Source organism: Uloborus diversus, chromosome 8 (assembly GCF_026930045.1).
Source record: "Uloborus diversus isolate 005 chromosome 8, Udiv.v.3.1, whole genome shotgun sequence".
In the NCBI taxonomy this organism is placed as follows: Eukaryota; Metazoa; Arthropoda; class Arachnida; order Araneae; family Uloboridae; genus Uloborus; species Uloborus diversus.
In genome coordinates, this window is record NC_072738.1 from 73,577,706 (window position 1) to 73,601,216 (window position 23,511).

General features: G+C 32.9%; 2 protein-coding genes across 2 annotated transcripts in view; both read right to left on the minus strand.

Annotated features, from left to right (window-relative positions):
• LOC129228428 (laminin subunit alpha-1-like) overlaps nucleotides 1–23,511 on the minus strand; it is a 240,754-nt gene that overhangs the window by 114,754 nt on the left and 102,489 nt on the right. The gene's annotated exons all lie outside the window — the stretch shown is intronic.
• Nucleotides 10,596–11,380, minus strand: LOC129227469 (acyl-CoA-binding domain-containing protein 6-like). Its single transcript, XM_054862035.1, has one exon. The coding sequence runs from the start codon at nucleotides 11,378–11,380 to the stop codon at nucleotides 10,634–10,636; it is 747 nt and encodes a 248-aa protein (XP_054718010.1). The 3' UTR covers nucleotides 10,596–10,633.

Here is a 23,511-nt window from a genome sequence, read left to right on the forward strand (position 1 = left end):
TTTGAACAACCATTTTTATTTACAAATTGAATAATACAAAAGCAATGGAGACTAATAAGTACAATAGCAGTGTATTTTAGAAATGTAACAGATAGGCATCAAAATTTGAGTGCAAACAGTAACAACAAATAACTTTTTCTGAAAAATGTTTGTAAACATTAAATCACAAAAGTTTTTCCTGCAAAAAGTTCCTTTTTTTTCTTTACCAATGAAGCATCCATTGTGAGTGGTGCTGCATAGTGTAAGAAGCTCAACACTTTTTCTACATTGTAAACAGATTCCTTGTAACCCAGAACATAAATGCAATTGTTTGCATATTCGAGGTTTAATAATGATTTTATTGTTATTGCTGTACAAAAATTTTAGCACAAAGATTTGAATCGGACAGATGCATTGCTAAACACAAAACATATCACGATATTCACCATAAATTGATATAGATAAAAAGTTTTTTTCAAGTAACTCTCTCACCAATATACGTTCTGACCAGGAAACATCACGATCAAGGAAATTCAAAAAAATTCGAAATTGGTGGCATTCGAAAGAGCATTGGAAAACATGTTTATGGCACGGAAACTACGTGCCCTCGTGACCACGTTATCGAAATATGATGTCTTAAAAATTGCCGAAATTTTTAGTAAAGTCGCCAAATTTAGCGAGTTTTGTTCAGAAATGGAAGGTACGGCGCGAATTCAACATCTGCATCTGACAAGACATTTCACTTCCATATTTGGTCACCACCAAAGCGCGTGAGAAATATCGCATTAATTCTTTACTCAGAGTGACTACCATGGCGCAGGGTGTCGTGGCACAGACTGCGGCATTGAAATTTTTAGAGGCTTGTGTTCCGGGATATTAACGTGCAACTGTATTGGAGAAAACGCCACAGCCCGAAATATTTGTTTTATTTTATTGTAAAAATAATGGAATTTTTTGTTATTCTTAAGACTGTCTGTTAAAAAACTGATGTTTAAAACTTTTATGCTTCTGCGGGTGAAATATTTCCACTAAAAGAGTTTATTCGATGATGAAACTGTTTTGAAAAAAATATGATAACCGTAGAAAAACGGTAAACACACTTTAAAGTCTTTTTTTTTTTTTTTTTTGAAAAGTCGTAAATCTGAAGTCTTCAACAGTATCTAAATACGAAGAAAACGACATTTTTAAAGATTTCAAACCATGTTCTCAAATTAAAAAAAAAAAACGATTTCTGTCAGTTATTTCCAGTGTGTTTTTCGTTATGTGTATCGTTTTCAAGTTATGTGTAAACCCTCTAACAAGTCAAATTAAAAAAAAAAAAAAAAAAACTGTATTAATTTTTATTTTGCTCGTATTTGAATTCCCTTTTAACGTGAAACATAATTGGTAAAAGTGACTTCAGTATTTTTAAAAATGACTAAATAACATGCAATATGATGTGCATTTACGTTATAGCGACTTTCAGTTGCAGTGACAGACTTTTTCGAACCACAGGGGTTGTTGTAATGAACTTCGACTATAAAATTTTTGATAAGAATCTGTTATGAAGTAATTTCCGACATCGTTAGTTTTGCTGTGCAAATTTTTGACATTTACTATTCGTTTTCTTTTTTTTAATTCATAATTTTTTCGATTTTAAATTAAACATTTTCCCTAGCAGTGGTCAGACAATAAAACTTCATGAATGATAATAACTTTTGAAAAAATAAATAAGAGCTGGGATACTACAATCCATGATCATGTTCTTTCAACATCAAAAACTATCCATTTTATTTTCAATATATAAGCTTTAATAAGCATGTTTTTTTTTACTTATTCATATTAATTCTCGTACATAATTATTAATTACTTACAACACATTTCATTACAAGAGTACAAACTTAAATTAGTTAAGTAAAACTCACTTGAAATGTACTTAAATTCTGAAATGCATTATTGTCACGATTACAAAGTTAAATCCTACGTTCAATTTCGTTATAAAGTTGTAGCTCCTCTGGATAAAGCTCTCTAGTTTCCATTTCACAGGCTTCATAGTTACTTTTTAATTTTACCCACACAAGTAAAGGGTTAATTCGAAACATCGTTTACGCGCTTTGCAGATGACCAGAAATGGAAATGAGAGTCTTGCTAGACGCAGGCGATGAAATCACGTGGTATCTTCCATTTCTTGCCAAGTCTTCAAATTTGGCGAATTTTCGTAAGATTTCGACAGACTTTGACCCCCCATATCTCAAAAACAAAAGGACGAGGGCACACAATATTTGGGTCAAATTTTTTTCTAAAGATACTCTTTCGAATGCGATTATTTTTAACTTTTTTCATGATTACTGAACTCGTGATGTTTCCTGGTGAGGGTACGTTCATGAAGTCTCACGAAACTCACTGGCTTGACTTACACTAACCCATTGGTTTTTGGCTAATTGCATGCACTTTTTGGAAGATTAGTTAAATGCAAAGATGGCAGACGTTCTAATGCAGATCACTGCTTTTAGGGATGATGTGTTTTTTGAAGATAGTAATGAAAAAAATGACTTTAGAATTCTTCTTTTGAATGAAATAAAAAAAGAAAACAACCTGTTTGGATTCTTTTCAACTAAATTCCGTATTAACTAAGAAAATAAAAAAAGATTCTATTTTCTTAGTTTTAATCTGGAAATTGATTAACTAAATCTTTAAAAGTTTTTTAAAATGTATTACTTATTTGATAATAACAATAAATTTTTTTTAAATTTTTAAAGATTTTATTATTAAATTTCAAAAAGTTAATTATTGTTTCTCTGTTTCAATGCACAGAATAACAAAAGGTACACTATAATTTTTTTTAAACAGTAAACAAAAAAAAGAATAAAAAACTTTACACATTTTGTTTTCTGTCCAACCATTTGCAAATACCAGAGCCCGATTAAGGGGGTCCTAGGCCATATACTTTTTTGGGGCCCCTGTGTAGCCAACCCTTGCAATTTTAGCCATTGCTGAAACAGTTTTAGCTATTGGGTTTAAAATATTAGCCATTTGGGGGCGGCTCTAGGCCATGGCAAAGTTGGCCTATTCAGTAATCAGGGCCTGGCTTATGGAAACTTCTGAAAAGTAGTGCGGTTTATAGAGAATTGCGTTATACAGGTCGACATTATAACAGTCTTCTACTGTAATTGCTGGAGAAGAAATCTTTTTACATTTTTGCGAAGAAAAAAGTACTAAAAGCAAGGAAGTTTTAATTGCAAGGGGGAGGGGGGCTTGAGCCCCCAAATTTTGTCTTTTACTTTTTTCTACATAAATAACACGTGTTAAGATCGACCAATTCCAATATTTTACTAGTGTTTAGGAGGAATCAGAAACAAGTTTCTTGAAATATCCCAAAACTCATTTTTGTAGATACTGCTGCTGTTTACCTGCCCACAGCACTGTAGCAGAATTTTTTCTGTCTTCAGGGACCTTGTACAAGATCCTTTATAAAACTTGCAAGCAGTGGCGCGGCTACAGTGTTTGCCGCACGGGGCGGTTCCTCAATTTGCTGCCCTTTGGTTGTGAAATAGCTAATACATAAAACTGTCAAAGGTATTTAAATTAAAACTAGAAACTTAATTGAAGAAAAAATAAGACTTAATTATTCTCTATAATTTTTTAAAGAAAAAAAAGGTTAAGGGGGATAAGGGCCCACACTTGGAGAAAATTGCCAAATTTAAGTCAAAAACTGCAATTTTAGTAAAGTTATAAGAAAGAGCGTTTTGGGTTTGCTGCCGATTTCTTTCAGAATTAGTCTCTTTTAGTGTTTCTTTGTTGACGTTAGGGGATCAGTGGGCAACGAAAGGACATTTTTACGAAATTTTAAAATGCAGCTTATGCTACTTAGGAGAAGTCAAGAAAATCGAAAATGGTTGCATACTCAATGCAGCATGTATATTCTAATGTAGTTGTAGGCATTAAGGGATAGAGGGGCGCTGAAAGGTTTCTTACTGAAATGTTTTAAAATTTGAAATCTATTTTTGGGTATCTTTAGTGGTTTGGTTGAAAGGGAAGGTTTGGGTTCTTTCTTCGGAAATTTTTCGGTACCAAAGTCTCGAAAACGCAATTCTATGCTGTCTTTGATGACGATGAGGGGTTCCCTAATGGCATAAAAAATATTGTGAAGCCAGGCGGTTCTCTCCTGAAAAATTTCCGTGATTGATGTCCGACTTTAGACTTTGTTTTATATTAGGAGGAAGAGAGGAGTTTCTCTCTCAAAATCATTCTTAAAGCTGAAGTTCATTTTAGACTTTCTGTCAGAAGGAAGGGTTAGCGAGCTCTCCTACTCACGCAAATTTCTAAGAAAGAAAATTTTGGGCTACCTTTGGGGACGTTAGGAAAAGGGTTAAAGAGTTCGTTCCTAGGATATTTTTTAAAATTGAAGTTTTCAAAATGCAGTTTTATTTTTGGGAGACGTTAGGTCAAAGGGGAAGGGCAATTAAGATATCTCTCGGAAAATTTCCAAAATTAAAGTCCTAAAAATGTATTTTAGGCTATTTTTGATCACGTTAGGGGATCAAAGACACTCAGGGTTCAAAGGCTGTTTTCACAAATTGATATTGAAGTATTGAAGCTTTAAAACGTAATTTTAGGCTAGATGTTGAGACTTTAGAAGAAAGTGTGGGAGTTTTCTCCAGGAAAGTTTTCAGAATTAAAGGTCTATATATATATTTTTTTTGGCTGTGTTTGCTACATTAGAGGAAACGGCAGGGGAAGGGACGATGTCCAGAAAATTTTCAACATTGAGGTCTAAAAATATATTTCTAAACTATTTTTGGTGATATCAGGAAAAAGGATGAGATATTAAAGTGCTCTACCGCCTAAAAACATTTTTGCACTATTAGACTACAGAGTGGAGGTGAAAGAGGTTTCCAACCGAATTATTTGAAACTGAATATTTTAAAACGCATTTTGGACTATGTTTGTATAAGTAGAGGGTATACAGTCGAGTCCCGACTTACGCGAGGATGCATTCCAAGACTCCTCGCGTAAGTTGAAATTTCGCATTGTGGAAAAATATATGCATACAAATTTTTTAAAGCATACCAAATACTTTGAGGCACTTATAAACACCCTTCAAACTGCTCTAAAGCATTCCTTAACCATTAGTTTCTTCCATAAAGAACTGAACTTTTACTGTATTTAAAAAATAAAAAACTGTTATTCAAAATGAAATACTTAAGATGCACAAAATGAATGACCAATGGAAATAAAAGATATAAAATAAAACAACACGGTTAGCACTGCATGCAGTAAAATTAAAATGATGCACAAAATAGTACTGTACAGTAGATGCAGTAGCAATATTTACGAGTTAAAAAATGCGGATACTAGTGATGATTTATGCTCCAAGATCAGATCGTTATTCTTATCTAATACATTTTAAATACGCTTCACCTTTTATTTAAAACGTTTCAATTTGTGGCTACATCTCCTCTACCTGATCTTTTTATTAATCCACAATGCAAGAGCCCGCATAGCTTCCATTTTCATAATTTTTACTTTGCTAGATTGCTCTGCAAGCTTCAATATTGAAACTAAGTTCTAAACTTTTACGGACATCTTTTTGTTTTGACTTTTAATTGTACATATGGAAGATTCACTCATACTTATTGTCGCGCTACATTCGACGTTTCGTAATTGTTCAAGCATATCGAGAATCTTAGCCTTTTTTAATTTTTTTATCAGAAACATTCTTTTTCTTCACATTTTCAAACTTTAGATGAAGGTGACACTAAGGTGCCATTATGGTTATTTGATGCACCAGACTAGTTTGACGTGGGAACTTTGGCTGTCAGTGATGCTCAAAGAGACGTAATACATTCACAAAATCAATATTTAGTAGCCAATAACGAAGCTGATACTTCCTTCTAAAAAATTCATGTTGTGGGGGGAAAATTGGCGTTAGCTCTAAAATTTGTTACTCGTGAAAAATTCACATTATAGCCATTTCGCGTAAGTCAGATCGCGTTGTAGCGGGAGTCGACTGTAAACCAAACGTTAAAAAATGAAATTCGCTCACCTTCCATATCCAAAATTGTCAGATAGATTATCTACTCTCAAAAAGCAAGAAAGCGGAAATCCCTTATACTTCGTTTGAAGAAGAGATTTCTTGTAAAGAGTGGGAAATTAAATCAAACTCTAAAACATATAAAGTGTGATGAACAATAAATTGTTTAGTGTAACATTTTACACCTCTCTCCCTTTTTTTTACTCTTGTCACCATTTTTCTGAAGTAAAATTAAAAAAAAAAGAAGTTTTTGTTTCACGAGCAGGTTTTCAAGAAACTCTTAAAATCCTGTTTTAGCTTTTTTTATAACAAAAATTGGGAAAAGTTCATTTTTTTCATCTTTCTGATGTTAACTTCTACAAGAGTCTAAGTAACAGATATTTTAAAAAAATACTATGCACTTTTCATAATGCACTCAAAGGGACAAAATAACTTTTCTGGGCCAGAATGGAATATTTAAGTATTCCTTTAGTTTTCAATTCTTCCAATAAAATGACACGACAAACGAAGAAAAGTGTGGCTCAAGCAGTGGCTCACCCATGGGGGGAGCTAAGGGGCTTAAGCCCCTCCCCAGAAGTATGAAGACAAACCCCCTTGACCAAAGAGAGCCTAAGACAGCATTTTTTGGCCTCGAGTTTTTGAAAATTTTTGGGAGAGAGCAGTTTTTATCATAATTTCCCCAAAGAAAACTTTAATCTTTTTCAAAGACTGCAAATTCGAAAAATGTTCGAGGGACAACTACCTAACCTCTCCTTCTCATCTAACTGGTACTACTAATATAGCTTAAAGTGAGTTTTGGGAACTTTATTTTCAAAGTATTTCCAGCACGGAACTTCTGCATTTCCCTAATTTGTGTATCATCTCCAAAGGACAGCTGCAAAATCTTTTAAATCGGAGAACTCTAAAATCTTCCATCCTGTACCCCTTTGCACACCAAAAATAATTTACAAATGTGTTTTTAGATCCTCTATGTCGAAAATTTTTTGACGAGAATCCTTGAAATCACGAAACATAGCATTAAAATGTATTTTTTAGGCTTCAATTTCGAAGCATTACCGAGAGTTCCCCCCCCCCCTCAATCTCCTAATATCTCAGCAAATAATCTATAATTGCGTTTCTGTAACTTCAATATCAAAACCTTTCTGGGCAGAAACCCGGAACTCTGATTCTCTTCTCCTAATACAATCAAAGATAGCCAAAAATGGGTTTTTAAGACTTAAATTTCAAAAAATTTCCGATTTAGAGCCCCCTAACTCCACTTTTACATCACCACAATTGCATAAATCTTCAATTTTAAAATAAATTCAGGAATTTAGAAATTTCAATATAGCAATGTTCTCCATGGGAGAAGCCTCCTCATCTTCCCTTAACACCCCTAAAATGTTATTTTTAAGGCTTCACTTCCAAAAATTTTCGCGGCAGTTCTCACGAAACACCCACTTCTGTCTATTCTCTGAAGTAACTAAGGACTCCCTGAAATTAGGTTTTTTCCAGGACTTTTAATGTTTTGTAGACTAGTAACTTTTATTTCAGGGGAGGACCTTTTGAAGCTTCATTGATTTTGCCATTGACTTCACTAATCAGAGCTCCCTCGTGAAACTACCAGCCCCTCCCAGGGAACAATTCTGGGTGCTCCCCTGAGCTCAAGTCTGGTAGAGAATTTCTTATTACTATCAAGCTTTTGTTAATAAATTTGAGTGTTTAACCCACATATTTTTCTGGGAAAGTTTGGCTTGAAATGACTTGAGCCGCACTTTTCTTTGTTTGTGGTGTCACTTTCTTGGAATTATTGAAAACTATAAGAATGCTTAAATTGTCTATTATGGCCCAGAAAAGTTATTTTGTCCTTTTGAGTGCTTTAAGAAGAAATTTTCTTTTTGCGTGCAGTAATACACAGATAAAAACCATAATTACCTTATTTGGAAAATACATTTATTTTTTCCACAACAAAAGGGTCAATTTCCCGCCCATAGAAAGCTGCCGCCCGGGGTGGGACAGACCGCCTCCTCCCCTTAGCTATGTCACTGCTTGCAAGGCAAAAATACAGGTCATGGTTTAAAATCTCTATTCTTTATAAATATATGAGAATCAACTTTAAAAAGACTAAGCTGCCCAAACATTTGTTTTTATACTAAACAATGCAGCAGTGCATTATTCCTCACAAGCTATTCTCCATGGTCGGCACTCTGTAGTTAATGCTATTCCAAGCTCTGGTCTGACAATTGCATTTTAGTCAAGAAATTTTGCTGCATTTTTCTAGTAAAACAAAATCTATGCCAATAAATTTAATATAGACGGAGAAAAATACAACAAATACTTAATCTATATTGATGCATTGTCAGGATTAATTTTCTAATGCAATTTTGCAGGAAAATTTACTTTTGAACTTAGTATTTATGCATGAATAATCCGCAAAATAATAATTCGTCTAATTTGCTTTTTAAAAAAATTATTAAAAATGAAAAGGACTGAGTTCCCATGCTTAAATTACCTAGTCAATTTTTAACCCATACAAGAGTTTTGTACAAGAGCACCCAGTTTGTGCTCAATGCAAAAGATGAAATTTTCCACAACAGTTCTGAACAAAAGTGCCAAGGAAAACATGATTCGCAATTTTATAAGTGGCAAGGTTAAGTTTTAATTTCAAAGTCAAAACATGTAACTTTTTCAAAACACAAAATTAAAAGGAAAAAAATATTTTTAACAATAAAAAAAAAAAGGTTGCCACATCCACAAAAACATGTTTCATGTCACATAAATATGAATCAAAAAGGTTAAATAATTACTAAAAATAAAGGAAGAATAAATTTTAAATTAATTGATTATCTAAAACAGTAACAAATTTATTAATAACAGACACCTAAAGTGGGTTTTATAGAAAAAATTATATTTTTCAACAAATTACTTTCAGACAAAAGCATGCTTATTTAACATTTTTACAAAATTGAAAAGCTCATCGCACATTCAAAGCATACATAAATTAGGGATTGATTCAGGTTTTTATTTTTAAGTCCACATTTTGTGGGAGAAAAAGTTTTTGTGAACTTTTTTCTTTTGGAGAGTTATCACAAATCTAATCTGAAATCCATATGTTCTAATAAAGGACTTCATTGGAAATGACTTGGCAGCTGGATTTTTTTTTTTTTTATTGATATTTTGTTTTTAGGCAAATTAAAAGAACTCTCTTTAAAGTGATGAAAACTGTTTACACATATGAGATTTTGTGCTCGAATTTTAAGATCTGAAATTTTGAGAAGTGGGCACAAAACAAACCTGATTGGCATCTGAATCAACCCCTGTAAATGCATATCATATAAACATAGATATTTAATAAAATCTGTAGGGAGCCAATACATAATCCCCAAATGATGGACCTGAGAACTATTTTAGACTACCCAAGCACAGATCTCGTGGGCGGGATCTAGACTCCTCCTCCCTTCCCATTTAGTGACATATATATCATAGAGCTGTATTTTAGTGACTTTCACTTCGAAAAATGCTTCCCAGACGCCTATTTTTGTTCAAAACCCTAAGGCATAACCATAACAATTCTCCTAGTTTTTATTTAATAAATAGATATTTCAATAGAAGTGTTCTTGTTTTTATGAATCAAATGCTAATTTTCAATGATAAATTGAAATTTTGTTAATTGTGCTAAGGTGTTATTGCAAGAAATTGAAAAGTGTACAAAAATTAATGCACAGAATTTAGAAGACATTTTTTGATTTTTTTAAAATTTGAAGCTCAAATTTGGAGAATGTTATTCTTTCTTAACTTTTTCAAAAGTTTAAAGAAATCAGGTTGTTCCTCAAGGGCCTGTGTCTTAAAATAAGTTAGTAAAAATTTCATTTTATATGTAATTAACAGTTATATATTCATGACTTTCAACACAAAATACTGACTTGAGTCGTCATGTTAATTCCACCCCCATCCTCCCAGAGAGGTTTTCCTTACAGAAGCTAAATTGATTAAATAACATCAGCTTCTGCCCTCTCTTATAGATGCTGTGGTGCCTGCGAGGAGGTGTCCTGGCACAGACTGGACTTTTGAAATTGTTAAAGGAGAGGCTAATTTTAACGGATTTTGAAAGTGATTCTGGGGGAGAGGTCCATTCTTGGGGGGGGTGATCCATTGCATTAGACGGGTTGCGTCGACACATTGCCCTTTAAATAATAAACTGCCGGGGGATAAACACCGTTGCGATAGTGAACATAAGGTTTCAACAAAGAGTGACTAAAATCTTCTAATCTCAATTTTTTTGAGTAGAAATACTGCTCAACTGTGAACCACATATGTGCCAAAAACTTCTCGTTTTATGAAAACAAATTCCAAAAAGATGATTCAAAAGCTTTTCCTTGAATAAACTCTCTTCGTGGATAAACTCTAAAGCATTACTTTATATGAGATAAAAATTCACATTGATCAAACTAATTAAGTTACATACATATGTTCACAAACCAAGTTATCTTTACTGAGGCTCTGTAAGTACAAACAATTGCTCAATCAAATGGATCAAAAAATAAATTAGATGAATATTTTCACTGAAAAAAAAGTTGTGTGGATTTTAAATCATCCAAAACCAAGCACAATGTTAATTTCACGTGACGTCCATTCTAATTCAAGTAATATTTATGCATATATTTAAACATTATCAGCAGATAAAATATCTTTTATGGTAGTACTATATGCCACATCAGCAGGCGATAAACCATCAGAATCAAATATATTAATATTAGCTCTGTGTTTCAACAACATTTTCACAACTTCTTCATGACCACATGAAGATGCATAGTGCAAAGGTGCTTGTCCATCCTTGTCCAGAGAGTCAACATTTATTCCAATTGATATCAAAAATGAAACAATGTTATTATATCCGCGATCACAAGCCCAGTGCAAAAGAGATAGACCATCATCATCAGTACAATCTTTGACCGTAGGATCAATTGTTATCATCTTCTTTATTTGCTCTAAATTACCTTCTTTCACAAAATCAAATACAGTTTTCGATTCTTCCTTTAATTCTGGGTCTGTTTTCAAACAAATGCTGGTTACTGGCCCGAATTGTCTTTTGCTGCCGGAATCTTTGGGTTTTGCGGAATCCCAGTCGGGGCTTATCTGTGAAACTTTTTCGACATATTGTTTCATCGCTTCGGTTTTTGACAAGTCACCTAAGGCATTCCAAGAATTCCATTTGCTGCGATTTCTAAATTTCAAAATTCCCGGCATAGGCTCATTACATTTCCCGTGAAGAGCCTGCTTGTATCGGCCATAAAGGAATAGTAAATCGTCTTGTTGCATCACGGATGCATTGTACGTAACAAAATCGGCCGCGCGTTTAAAAGTTTCGTCAAGAGCATCTTCATCAACAGGAAATTCACTGTCATCCATAATCAAAAATTTCGTTAAAACAAATTTGAAAAGAAAATGACCCGAAAACTAAACATAAGTTCCTTCCTTATAGCTCTGTTATCAATTTTCTCTTGTTTCTCTTTTTGGGCGCTGAAAAACGTAAGGTGTTAATGTGGCGCCATCTGTACGAAAAATAGAGAAAGTATAGTGAATACTAATTAATTGTTTTGGGTTTTTAATAATATTTATTACAGAGCAAGCATCGTCCTCACCCACTGACGGATCCCTTGCAATCAAGTTCTTGTTTGAGTACGAAGCTTCTGGTATTTTTTTTAAAAGTCATTTGACTCAATTGCTTAAAATTCTTTGCAGCAAATAACATTGGCTTTAAAGCGGGGTTGCCAGGGTTGGCTAATATCCATTTTGGCTATTTTTGATCACATTTAGCTAGAAAAGATTCAAAGGTATTAGGGGCTATTCATTAATGACGTAAGGGTCCCGAGGGGGAGGTGGGGTTGGAAAAATTCCTACATTTCCTTACTTGGGCTTGGGGGGAAGAGGAAGCAGACCCATTTTTATGTAATATTTTCCAAGTCGACATTTTATATTAGAAATCGCGTGGTCGAGTGGTTTGGCAGGGGTCATATTTCATTTGCTTCTGGAAGAGGTAAAAAACGTATTAGGATGAGCAGTTTCTCAAAGAATGAGTGGAGTAAAACAATAATAAAAGAATTGCACTGTGTTCGTACACCTAGCATAAAGTGTTCGTACACCTAGAAATTTTGTAGTAAAACCAAAATAACGCGAAACTGAATTCGAATATGAAATCCAATATTTTTTCACATCATTCCAATGTCATTCTGAATAAAACTCAGTAGTTTTTTTCAAAATATTGCCAGATTTTATTTTTGAAATTTGTCAAAAAAAAAGAAGAGACAGAGAAAAAATACGCCACAAAAGTCATCGTACACTGAAATATTTTCGAATAAATTCATAATTAAAATTATCATATGTGGTTTTTTTATTATTTTTGCATTGTAATGACACTATAAAGTCATTTGCCTTTAATTTTTTGTTTATTTATTCCCTAATATTCTGGTTTTTTTTTTTTTTTTTTTTTTTTTTTTTTTTAATGGCAGGTATACGTAGAAAACAACAAACACGATTTGAAATTTGATTTTTTTTCCCTCACAGTAGCCGTAAATTGGTTTGAAATGTCTCTAAATTGGTTAATTTATATCATTCTATAGTGAAGTGCTTGATAAAATGCTTTAAAGACAAGAATCGAATCGAAAACAAGGTAAGAAAAGGTCAACTGGCAAAGTTAATAATGCGTGATCTGAGGTTTACAATTTAAAAAAAAATATTAAAAATACACATTTCAGAGCTGATAAAGTTTCTGCAGAATTGAATGAAACATTTTACGTTTAATTTTCACCTAAAATTGTTCACCAAGTTCTCTGATTAGCTGGATTAAATGGGCCCTCTTCCCGCAGAAATTTCCTTGTTCGTGCGAAGAACAGTAAGCTTACGCTTTCCGTCTTAAAATCAATGATAAATAAGCTCAAAACGTTTTGGAACAACGTCTTATTTATAGATGAAAATAAATTCAACATTTTGGGTCAAATTTTGTATAATTGTAAATGGAAGAAAAAAATGAGGAATCCCTAATAGGGCAGTAGCAGTCAGCTGCTTTTTGCATAGCAACGGAACCTGGCAACCGTTCCTGGTGGACAAGCAACCTCCAGTTCGCTGTATTAGCTGCATGTTATTGCGAGTGCGATGTTATTCTTTTATGCTTTTTCTTTGCTTAAAATGCATTCTGAATATTGTCAAAGCCATAGTAATGAAGAAAAACGATGAAAAACTGAAAAAATCAAGATAATCAACAATAAGGACCAATATTTGAGTAAAAATGAGCTTTCAACAAAGCCATCTGACTTGACGGACTTGAATCCTGAATTATTCGATTTATGGCTTCAGTGCCAATGCATTAGAAGAATTTAAAGCGTACTGAAGTTTAAAAGCTTATTACCTTTTCTCTTGTGGATGTATTTCGGATTTTTTATGTGTAAAATTTCGGCGATATATGTGCGGTTAAAATCATGTTTAGCATACCGGCGTCTGTCCAAATATTTTTGCAATGACCTTGTTTTGTGCGCGTTTAATTATATAAATATAAAATTCGATTCATTTTCTAAAGGATTGATTTTTGTTTCGAATATCATATTTTCTATGAAATTGATCCCAGAATTAATGCTAAACTTGGTCTCCTAAGAAATACAAAATTTTTAGTGCAGTTTTTCAAGAGCAGATTAATTGTTGAATTGTTAGAACTTCATGAGCAAAAAAAGACAACACACCAGACACAGATTCAGTTTTCACACTTGCTAATAAAACTGAATTATTGGTGAACATTTTAAATAAATGGAAGAATAGAAGAAATTTTTGGCTCTCAAAAACTAAACATGCCTTGACATAAAAGTAGTAGAAAGCATAAATAATAAAATAATTAGTGTTTTTACTGTTTAGAATACATACTGGATATTGAGTATGTGTATTATCTGCAAAGATAAATGATTATTCTGATTTTGAAATATTTAGAAAAACTTCCTTTGCCAACTTTTTAATCTTCTTAATATTGATAAAAGTTATCCTTCTCGTACAACTCAGATTTATAACATAAATTGTGGAGTATATCTGCTAATTTGCATAGTAAGTTTTCAGTCATGGAAGTTTTTAGACAGACCTGTCATTTAAGGGTCAACTGCCCGCCCCCCCCCCCCCCCCCCCTCAGGCTTGTCATTTCGAGTTTTCCACGGAGGAGCAAGCAATGCAAAACCCTTTTACATGTAAAAACATTAATTTTTCAATGGCCAGCTTTGAAAAATTAATGTTTTTTTCATAAAAGAGTGCAGGTTTTGTTATTTTCCAATAAAAACTTGCATTAAATATAGCCCTTTGCCCCCTCCCCGAAAAATTCAAAACGACAGGCTTGTTTTTTGAATCTTTACAACAGTCCTAAATAAACTGTTATTTATTCTGGTAAATTAATTCCAATTCGTAAAGCAATATGTGATTCCATTTTGAGCAGGATTCTTTTTTGTAGTTATTGTAGAAAATTCGTTTTTGATCTCTTAAATACTTGGTTTTAACAAGGCGGGTAGGTTTGTGCCAAGCCTGATTGGTGCCCTTGTGCAAATGTCTTTTAGGCACCTTTATGCTATGACGTTCAGGAAAATCTAGTTAACACCTGTAGTGAGGTTTTGTCGACAAATATAGAGAGGAAAAAATACGGTTAAATTTAATTGTATGTTTTGGTTCATAGCTCGAAGTTCTCTCGGGTTCAGTAGCTCACCTGAAATGCTAATGCGTTTTCGGAAAATAAAATACAGTGCACCATTTATACTTATCTTTTTTATATGTTCTTATCAATTATAGGTTTTTTAAATTGGTCCCTGCAGAGTCTAATACACATTAACCTATACTTATAATACATATTTTTCATTTGTTTGCTTTTTTCATACAGTCCCTTCAAAAACGTATAAACGTGCTTTGCTGTATTCTAATACTGAAGTTAACGCCACTCTAAATTTCTCTCTAATCTTTAACTGATGAATAATTAATCAAATTTTTATGAATATCAAAACATAACAGGGTACTGACTATATTTCAAAATTGAAGCATAATAACATAGAGGATATTTCACCTCAAAAACTGAAATTTAATTTTTTTCCTGCGAAATAATTCTTAGGTACGGAATTGTTAAAAAGGCGTTGAATTTAATATCTAAAACAAATGCATTGTGCAAAGCTCTATTTTTTTAAATGCGATATCCAAATAGTTGAAGAAAATGGTGGTGGAGAGGGAGAATCGAGGTTTTTAATTTTTGGTCAAGTGGTCACTTGATGGAACTAAAAGGTTAACCAAATTATTGTCTACAGTATTACAATATATATAAATATTACACACAAGTAAATAATATGTAATGTGCTTATTTTTATGTATGATAACATGAAGCAGCCAAATTACCACAAATGATAGTTAAAAATCTGAAAAATACGTATTGCACAGATTATAATCCAACATATTTACCACAAACAATGGCACAGCCAAAGGTAGATCCAGGGAGTTAGAACCCTCTCCGAAATGAGAAAGAAACTTCAAAAATGGAAAAGGTCCATTTTTTACACGTAGTTTTCTTACATAGCACAAAAAAAAAAAAAAAAACTAATTCGAGTGTGTAGAATTCCATATACAGTGAAATCCCATTACAACGAAATTTTCATTACAACGAACAAAATGTGCGGTCCCATTTTAAAACGTATTAAGATGATGTATAAAACATCTCATTTTAACGAAGACATTTTTTTCAAAAATTTGTTCCACGAAATATTTTTTTCAACGTCAGTTCGAATATTTTGTACTTATGCTGTTTCCAGAAACTAAAAAACAACTTTCACAAGTCGCTATGTGAAAACTCCATTTGTACTTTCAAAACAGAGCCATTCAAGGTGGAAATGCACTCATACTGAAACATGGGTTTATGTGTGACAACAAAAGCTAGTGTCTATCCAAGCGCTGTCGATTTCTGCACACCAAACACAAGGCACCTTGCGAATTCGGAAAGGGTTCTTGTGGTCAGTATAATAACGGTTATCAATTAGAATCTTTTATAATGTCTACTGGGACCAAATGTCTCGCATAAAAGAAAATAGCAACACTTTTTGTGATGACGACCAGTGAATAAAAGTTCAGTGTTCAATATTTTAATTTTTTTTTCAGAATAATTAATGTGTTAATTATATTTTAGATTTTTTGTAACTGTAAAAGTTGCATATTTATGTATATTAGGGTGTAGGTTTGTAAAACTGACACTTTTATAAAAATAAAGTAAGTTTTTAGACGATTCCGTTACAATGAAATATTTTATCAGTCCCTTGGAGTTCGTTGTAATGGGATTTCACTGCATTTCTTTTACTTATGTAATGCAAGGATCGATCGAATTTAAAAACAAACTTTTTCCTCCTTTTTTCATTGAAAAGAAAAAAAACCTAAGGATTTCACAAAACAATGATGTTACGACTAAAGACAATTCGATAGCGATTATGGGAGGGAAGGAACTATAGATACGGGCCTAGGCCGGACATATAAAGGTGGGGTAGATTATTGCAAGGCCGTAGCTAGGATTTTATTTCGGGGGGGGGGGGGGGATTTATAACGAAGAAAGTTTATAGATAAAAATGCAATGGGCAGAGGCCCGGTAGCAGATGTTAATTTATTCTGTTAAGTCCTCTCTCTCAATTGCCAGACTGTCATCAAACCCGTTAGAATTATAAAGGTAGGGTACTCTGTTTTAAGGAGAAGAGGTGGTTTCTGTGCCAACTCATTCTTTTTACCTACCCCAACAACTGTTTGATAATTTTTAGGTTATCATAGCTATGGGCTTAGAACCCATAAAATTTGACATAATCATGAATTTTTCATATGAGGGCTGATTTTCACTTATAACATATACATGTCAGCAGTGCTGCAATTAAGAAAAAATGTTTGAGGGGACTCATTAAAAGAAAAGGTGGTTTCAAACCAATTGACATCACATTTGCATTTATTACAGTAAAAAAAAAAACAATTATACTACAACTACAGCATTGTGTGTAAGTATAAATATGTATGTATGTAAAAAGGAGCAATAGAAATTTTATTGGAAATAAAAGTTTTTATTTGAATGTGTTATTTTTGTGCCTTCCATTCAAAATTAAATTGATTTCGATGATTTTTGAATGATAAAGCATTAAAAAGTTTTTCTCCCACAATGAGCAGTTAAATTGCAGATACAGTGGAACTCCATTCTGATAGTCTCTGAAAAATACTGATACGATAAATATTCCGGATTTACTTTACCCTTTTTCAGAAAGTCCACATGATTGTTTTTCTACAAACAGATCAAAATAATTTTCCAGCTACAAGACTCACAGAATTTTTTTTAAAGATAAATGTTTTATAGCTGTTTGAAGCCGCTCTGGCATCCTTTTTGCACTGTCTAATTTTTCTTTGTTTGTGAGAAGGATTTCCTCTGACCGTCCAATATTCCTTCATGGCAGTTGAGGACTAGAGCTGCCAGGTACCCTTCTTGAAATTATTCCAGCAGTTGGTGACACGTGACGTCTCATTAAATTACGAATTCCTTCAAGATCAGATTAACTGAACGCCTTTGATGATAATAACGAAAACAAAGAAGATTTTAAGTATTCCACCTTGGAACGTTTTTCATCACTGGTTCTACAGAAAGCGTAAAATCAAGTTTTCACTAAACCATAATTTTCTATTCATTCTGAAAACTTAATACAGTTATCTCTGACTTATATATCAGCACCTGGGATCAAAATAAAAATAAGTGGCACATTCATTAATGGAATTCACATTTTAGATCAAATTAAATTTCAAACCAGTTAAAAAAGTTGACACAGATAAAGGAAAATGAACTTAAAATTTTAACACAAACCATGAACTATTACCTAAGTTTGAATTTATTTCTGTCCATGTGGTAAAAATACATTATGTGGTAATCATATGGTCTAATTTAGTGAGAAACTTTATATTTAGAATATACTACTATGTTACTCCGTCCTTGGTTGCAGAAAAGAGTTCATATTTCTGTTGTCAAATTCAATGCATCCTTATGAAGTGCAAATAGTTCTTCCAAATTTTCATACCAACAAGATCATTCGCAGGGCAGAATTTTAAAGACTAACTCTGTCTCTGAACAAATGATCCAGCTAGTGAAAATATTCCTTGTGTTTCTGATACAACTTTTTTGGCACTTCTCATCCGTAGAGAATCATAAAAAGCTTATTAAGCTCGCGGTAGTGTTTGCAACCGGGTAGTAAAAAAATTACCATCGTAATGAAAAAAATAAAAACTGGGAACACATAAAAAGACTCACATCAATGTAATTAAACAGGAAAGCTGTTCTGATCAACATAATAAACTATTAAATTTATAAATAGATAAAACATTTCAGTTAAGGAATTTTATTCATCTATTTTCAGTACTTATATCTGAGTAACATTAAAATATCAGTAGGGAAGTTACACTGAAAGTATTAAGTGCCTGAACATTAAACAGGACTAAAGCCCCCTATAAACGATCGCTTAAATTTTTATATTAAAAGCCGCATTTTTTAAGCGCTACAGGGGCGAAACTTTCGCGAGACTGTCCCCGGATTACATTCTTTTTCGATAGAACATGTATTAAGCATATATCCTTTGCCTCTTTTGGGAATTGCCATAACTATACAAACGTTCAAGAATAATAAATTTTTAATAAAGAACATTTAAGCATAAATCCAAGGGGAAATTTTCGACAACATGGTCTGTAGAGTTGGAGGGGAAATGAAAGAGTCCGGCAATTTAGAACCTTCGACTCCGACTCCTTTACCCCAAAATCAGTCCCACTCCGGCTCCGTAGTCTGATCAAAATTTATTGCTTAAGAAACACTGAAAAACTTAATAGCAGCAGAAAATAACACCTACACTGCACAGCAAAAGAAATAGTATAGAAGGCAACAAATGTCAAACAAACAATTCCCAAAAACAAAGGGAGGAGGGGGAGAGAGTTCATAAAATTTGTGGCAAACTGTTTATTTTGTGACTTTGACTTATCTAATCTCAATGTGATGAGTTTTACTGAGAAAAAAAAGTGCAACGAAGTTCGTTTAGCATGAAATTGAATAGCAACACAACGCGGAGCAAGTCGATTCAGTGATTATAAAAAAAATTTTTAGAATCTAAACATTGCGTATTGTGGTTAAACGTAACACGAAATGTAATGACAAAATTTATGACAAGGCAAAAAAGTTATATGATGAAGGGATGGAAAAAAAAAGCAGAAATAACACCCACACTACAGGCAAACGAAGTTGTGACTTTGACTTGTCGAGAATGCAAATAATTTTTGATGCAACGCAAACGTAACAACAATAATAGCAACATAGCGTAAACATCGTGGATGGGTGAGTGAAGTAAACAAAAATTTAATCTTACTCTAAAAAAGAATCTGTACATAAAGTTAACAAAATACTGGTTGTATTAGTCACTTCAACTTATCTAGTATTAAAATAAATGCTCATCAATGCCAAGAAATTAGTTGAACAGTGCCTAATTCAACAAAAGTTAGATCACACGCAGCATTACGATGTAAAAACATGGAAGCGAACGAGATGCTTTGACAGCCGAGTGAACAGCACGTTTAGTTGTCAGCAGCACTTGGAGTTTGTTTGTCCACCAGGATGACGTCGTCTGCTACTGCCCTATAGCAAAATTTCTTGCATCAACCTTGACAGATCTTGATATTATACTGACGGCGTCAATATTGATGTGTTTCATACTGCATAAAGCTTGCATAAAGATTAAAAAGCAATATTACAATAACAACACGTATGCAACATTCAGAGCCGTGTCCAAGGGGAGGGTTTTAGGGGTTAAACCCCTCCCATTGGGGAGAAATAATAAGCCAAGAGAATATATATTTGACTTTTATTAATTTTAATTTGAAAGTTTGTGTGCAGTGCTTCGTTAAAAAAGAAAGCCCCCTCCCTTTTTTTACAAACTAGAATGATATTTTGGAAAAACTATGGTGGAATAATGTCTCAATGATTTGTCAATTAAAAATCTTACTTAACTGCATTAATATTACTTATGCATTAACTATTATGTTTGGTAATTAACTTGCATCTGCAGTAAGCTCTTATTTAGTTGATTAAACATTATTTCAGAATGTAATACATGCTGCAATATAAAAAATTCTGTGGACAGTTTTTAATACTAATTGCAATATACCGCGTAGTAAACAATTTTGATTTTAAAAAAACGAACAAGGTTTTCTAATAAAACTGATAAGGTTTTATTAAAAAGAAGCTGTATACTACGGTCACTTGGGCACTAAGAGTTATCCTTCGGAGCTTGGAGGTAGTGTGGGGGCAAAGCCGTTCTTAGGTACAGAAATGCCATTACTGGGATCAGAAATTTTAGGTAAAAATTAAGTTTGTGAGGGATTGAACCCTCCCCCCCCTCAGATAAAGATTTATAATTTTCAAAACCCCTCCCTTTATGTAAATCTGGACACGGGCCTGGCAACATTGCATTCATCTTAAAATATCAATATTGATATTACCTTACAATAACAACATTGCATACATGTTGTCGCCGTCAAGATGATATTGATTTCATGCTGTCGCCGTCAAGGTAATTAGTACACAATAGAACAGGTGGACCTTCGTTGATACTTGCGCATGCGCACAGTTCTTTCTACCCAGCATCCCTCGCATTGCTGGCACATTCTTCCTGCTTCGACCTCAATCGGTTCAGAGGTGCTGCACGTGGCGTTGCATTCTTTTAGGCTTCGTTAAGTTGGTTGCATAGTTATTAGTCTGGAATAGTATTGTTTTAGGAAAAACTTATGAATGACTGATAACTATATTTGTTTATTAATATAGTACTAAACAAGTCATATCGCAGACGATGTGCGATCAATGTTAGAAATGGCGAAAATAACTTTTTTCGTCCCTAGATTTTGAAACAAAGGACATGAAGCGCAGAATTTCGTATTATCACTTCAATCTCACGTAAGATTAATTTTATTCAATGGTATTTATGTTATTCTTTAAGATAAATTCATATGTTTTGTTCATGGGATATTTTCAATGCTGACATCCATTTGAAAATGTACTTATTTATTGTATTTATTTATTTATTTATTATTTTGCTACCTTTAGTGCTATAAAAACTTCCGCAATTATTCCTAACTAAGCATTTTATGTCTTTAATACAATTAGAAGCATGAATTTAAAAAATAAGTCAAGTATTACGCAAAACGAAGAAACTTTCATTTTTTAAATTAAATCACGAGTACTATTAATATCTTTATATGATTTTCCGATCAGATGTCAGCTTTAAGAAAATATTCTCAGGCTAGAAAACTATCTTGAAGAATAACAGAAATAATTAAAGAATGAAATTTAATTCTCGAATTTGAAGTGAAAATAATACAAATAAATAAATGGATAAAACACCTTGCAAACATGCTGATTTCATACTGTCATGTCAATGTATCCTGACATTTTCCTGTCATATCAATACGTATGCAATATTACAAAAGCAAGATCATCTTGCCTAGACCTTGATTTCATGCTGTCATGACAACATCTTGATATTATCCTGTCATATCAATACGTATGCAAGATTACAAAAGCAAGATCATCTTGCCTAGACCTTGATTTTATGCTGTCATGACAACATCTTGATATTATCCTGTCATATCAATACGTATGCAATGTTACAAAAGCAGCCTACCTTGATATTTTCCTGATATTATGCTGCATACACCTTGTCAGTCAATATTGTGGCAGCCTGCTGACAGCATAAAGGGAGTAACATAACAACATTGAGGCAGTATTAATGCAAGATGATTTTTCTTGCATGTCAACCTTTATGCAATACTGAGGCAAGATATTTTGCTTACTGGGATTGAATCTTAAGAACTTAGTTGGATCAGTTAAGTGGTGAAGGTGTTCTTGTGTGAGGGTGCATCTCAGCATCAGGACTTGGAAATTTGGAATTTTTTGATGAAATAATGAAATATATATTAAAAAACAATTGTAAACTATTAGCCCAAAATTTGGTATTCGGAAACAACTTTATTTTTTACCAAGATAACGATAAGAAGCACACATTTGCGTTTGGTGCCTCAAAATTTGTCCAAGCTTAGAAATATCGCCTCAATCGCCAGATTTGAACTTAATGGAACATATTTGGAGATATCTAGTGGCTAGATTACGAAAATACACCATTGAAACAAAAGGCGAACTAGAAACAGTAAGACTCGAAGTGGCGGCTGAACACTTACTCAGAAATTGCACAAAAAAAGAAAGAAAAAACAATGAAATCTATTCCCAGAGGTCCCAGACATTTAAAAGCTGTTGTTGCTACTGCATGATATTGTACTAAATAATAACTTAGTAAAAAGTTAGATTATTTACTAATTTTTTGACATTTTCTCAAAGTGTACGAAGACTTTTGTGAAATAAAATTTCCGGCACTTTTTGGTTTGTGATTTAAAAAAAAAATAAGTTTTAATGTTTTATTAAAAATTTTCATGTAGTTTTGTTAAAAATAGATCATAGATCTCATACTAAAATACCTATTCCGAAGTATTAGTTCTAACCAATGAATAAGAGCCTATTTCATTGAAAGTCGTAGATGTACGAACACTTTTAGGCGACACTGTATGTCTTAATCGCATCATGAACAAAAAATATTTGTCAAAAAAACTTTCAGTCTAGATTCCTTTTTGTAAATATTTCTTTACACAAAAAGATTTTTAAAAGAAATTTAATAATATTGAATTTAATAACGATTCCAATGAATTCGTTATTTATATCTTATTTATTTATTTTTTCAAAAACGAAATGGAATCTTACGTAAGATATTAGATAAAATAATGTACCAATGATACTATATATATACTTGACATAATTAACATATAATTATATAAATTCAAGAATTTATGTAGGTTGGAAAACTTTAAATTTTTATGCATAATGAACAACTATTTTAACTTACCAAAAATGACATATAGGTATTATTTTTTTAAAAAATCTGTAATCAAACATTGTTTTTGCGTGGATATTTGTTCTTTCACTAAACAATCCCCGGATACTTTTAATGCGTCAAAGAGGGAGTTTGGAACATTCGGACGCGATTCTACAAAAACGTGCAAAATATCTGCTGCTCGTTTTGCATCTTGAATCGAAGGTAATTTTATCACTGGCTGAAATACTTCTAGCTCTTCGTCGCCAGAATCTTTTTCGTTTTCATCCGTTATGCTTCATAAAATATCTTCATCTGTCGGATATTCAGTCACCTAAACTCCGTCATCAACTGACACAAAACCCATAAAATCTCTGTCGGTACGAATGTTTATTTTCTTCTATAAAACGCACCGCTCATTTTGAAAATTTATATCGTACATACTTTCGTCTTTTTCATATTCATTATCTAGCTCCAAACATGATGGATCTTTTACAAAATCAGCCTTTTTAAAACAGTTAACCATTGTCTGTGGTGTAACCAGGGCTGGCTCTAGTAGTTCTGCTACCCTAGGCATTATTG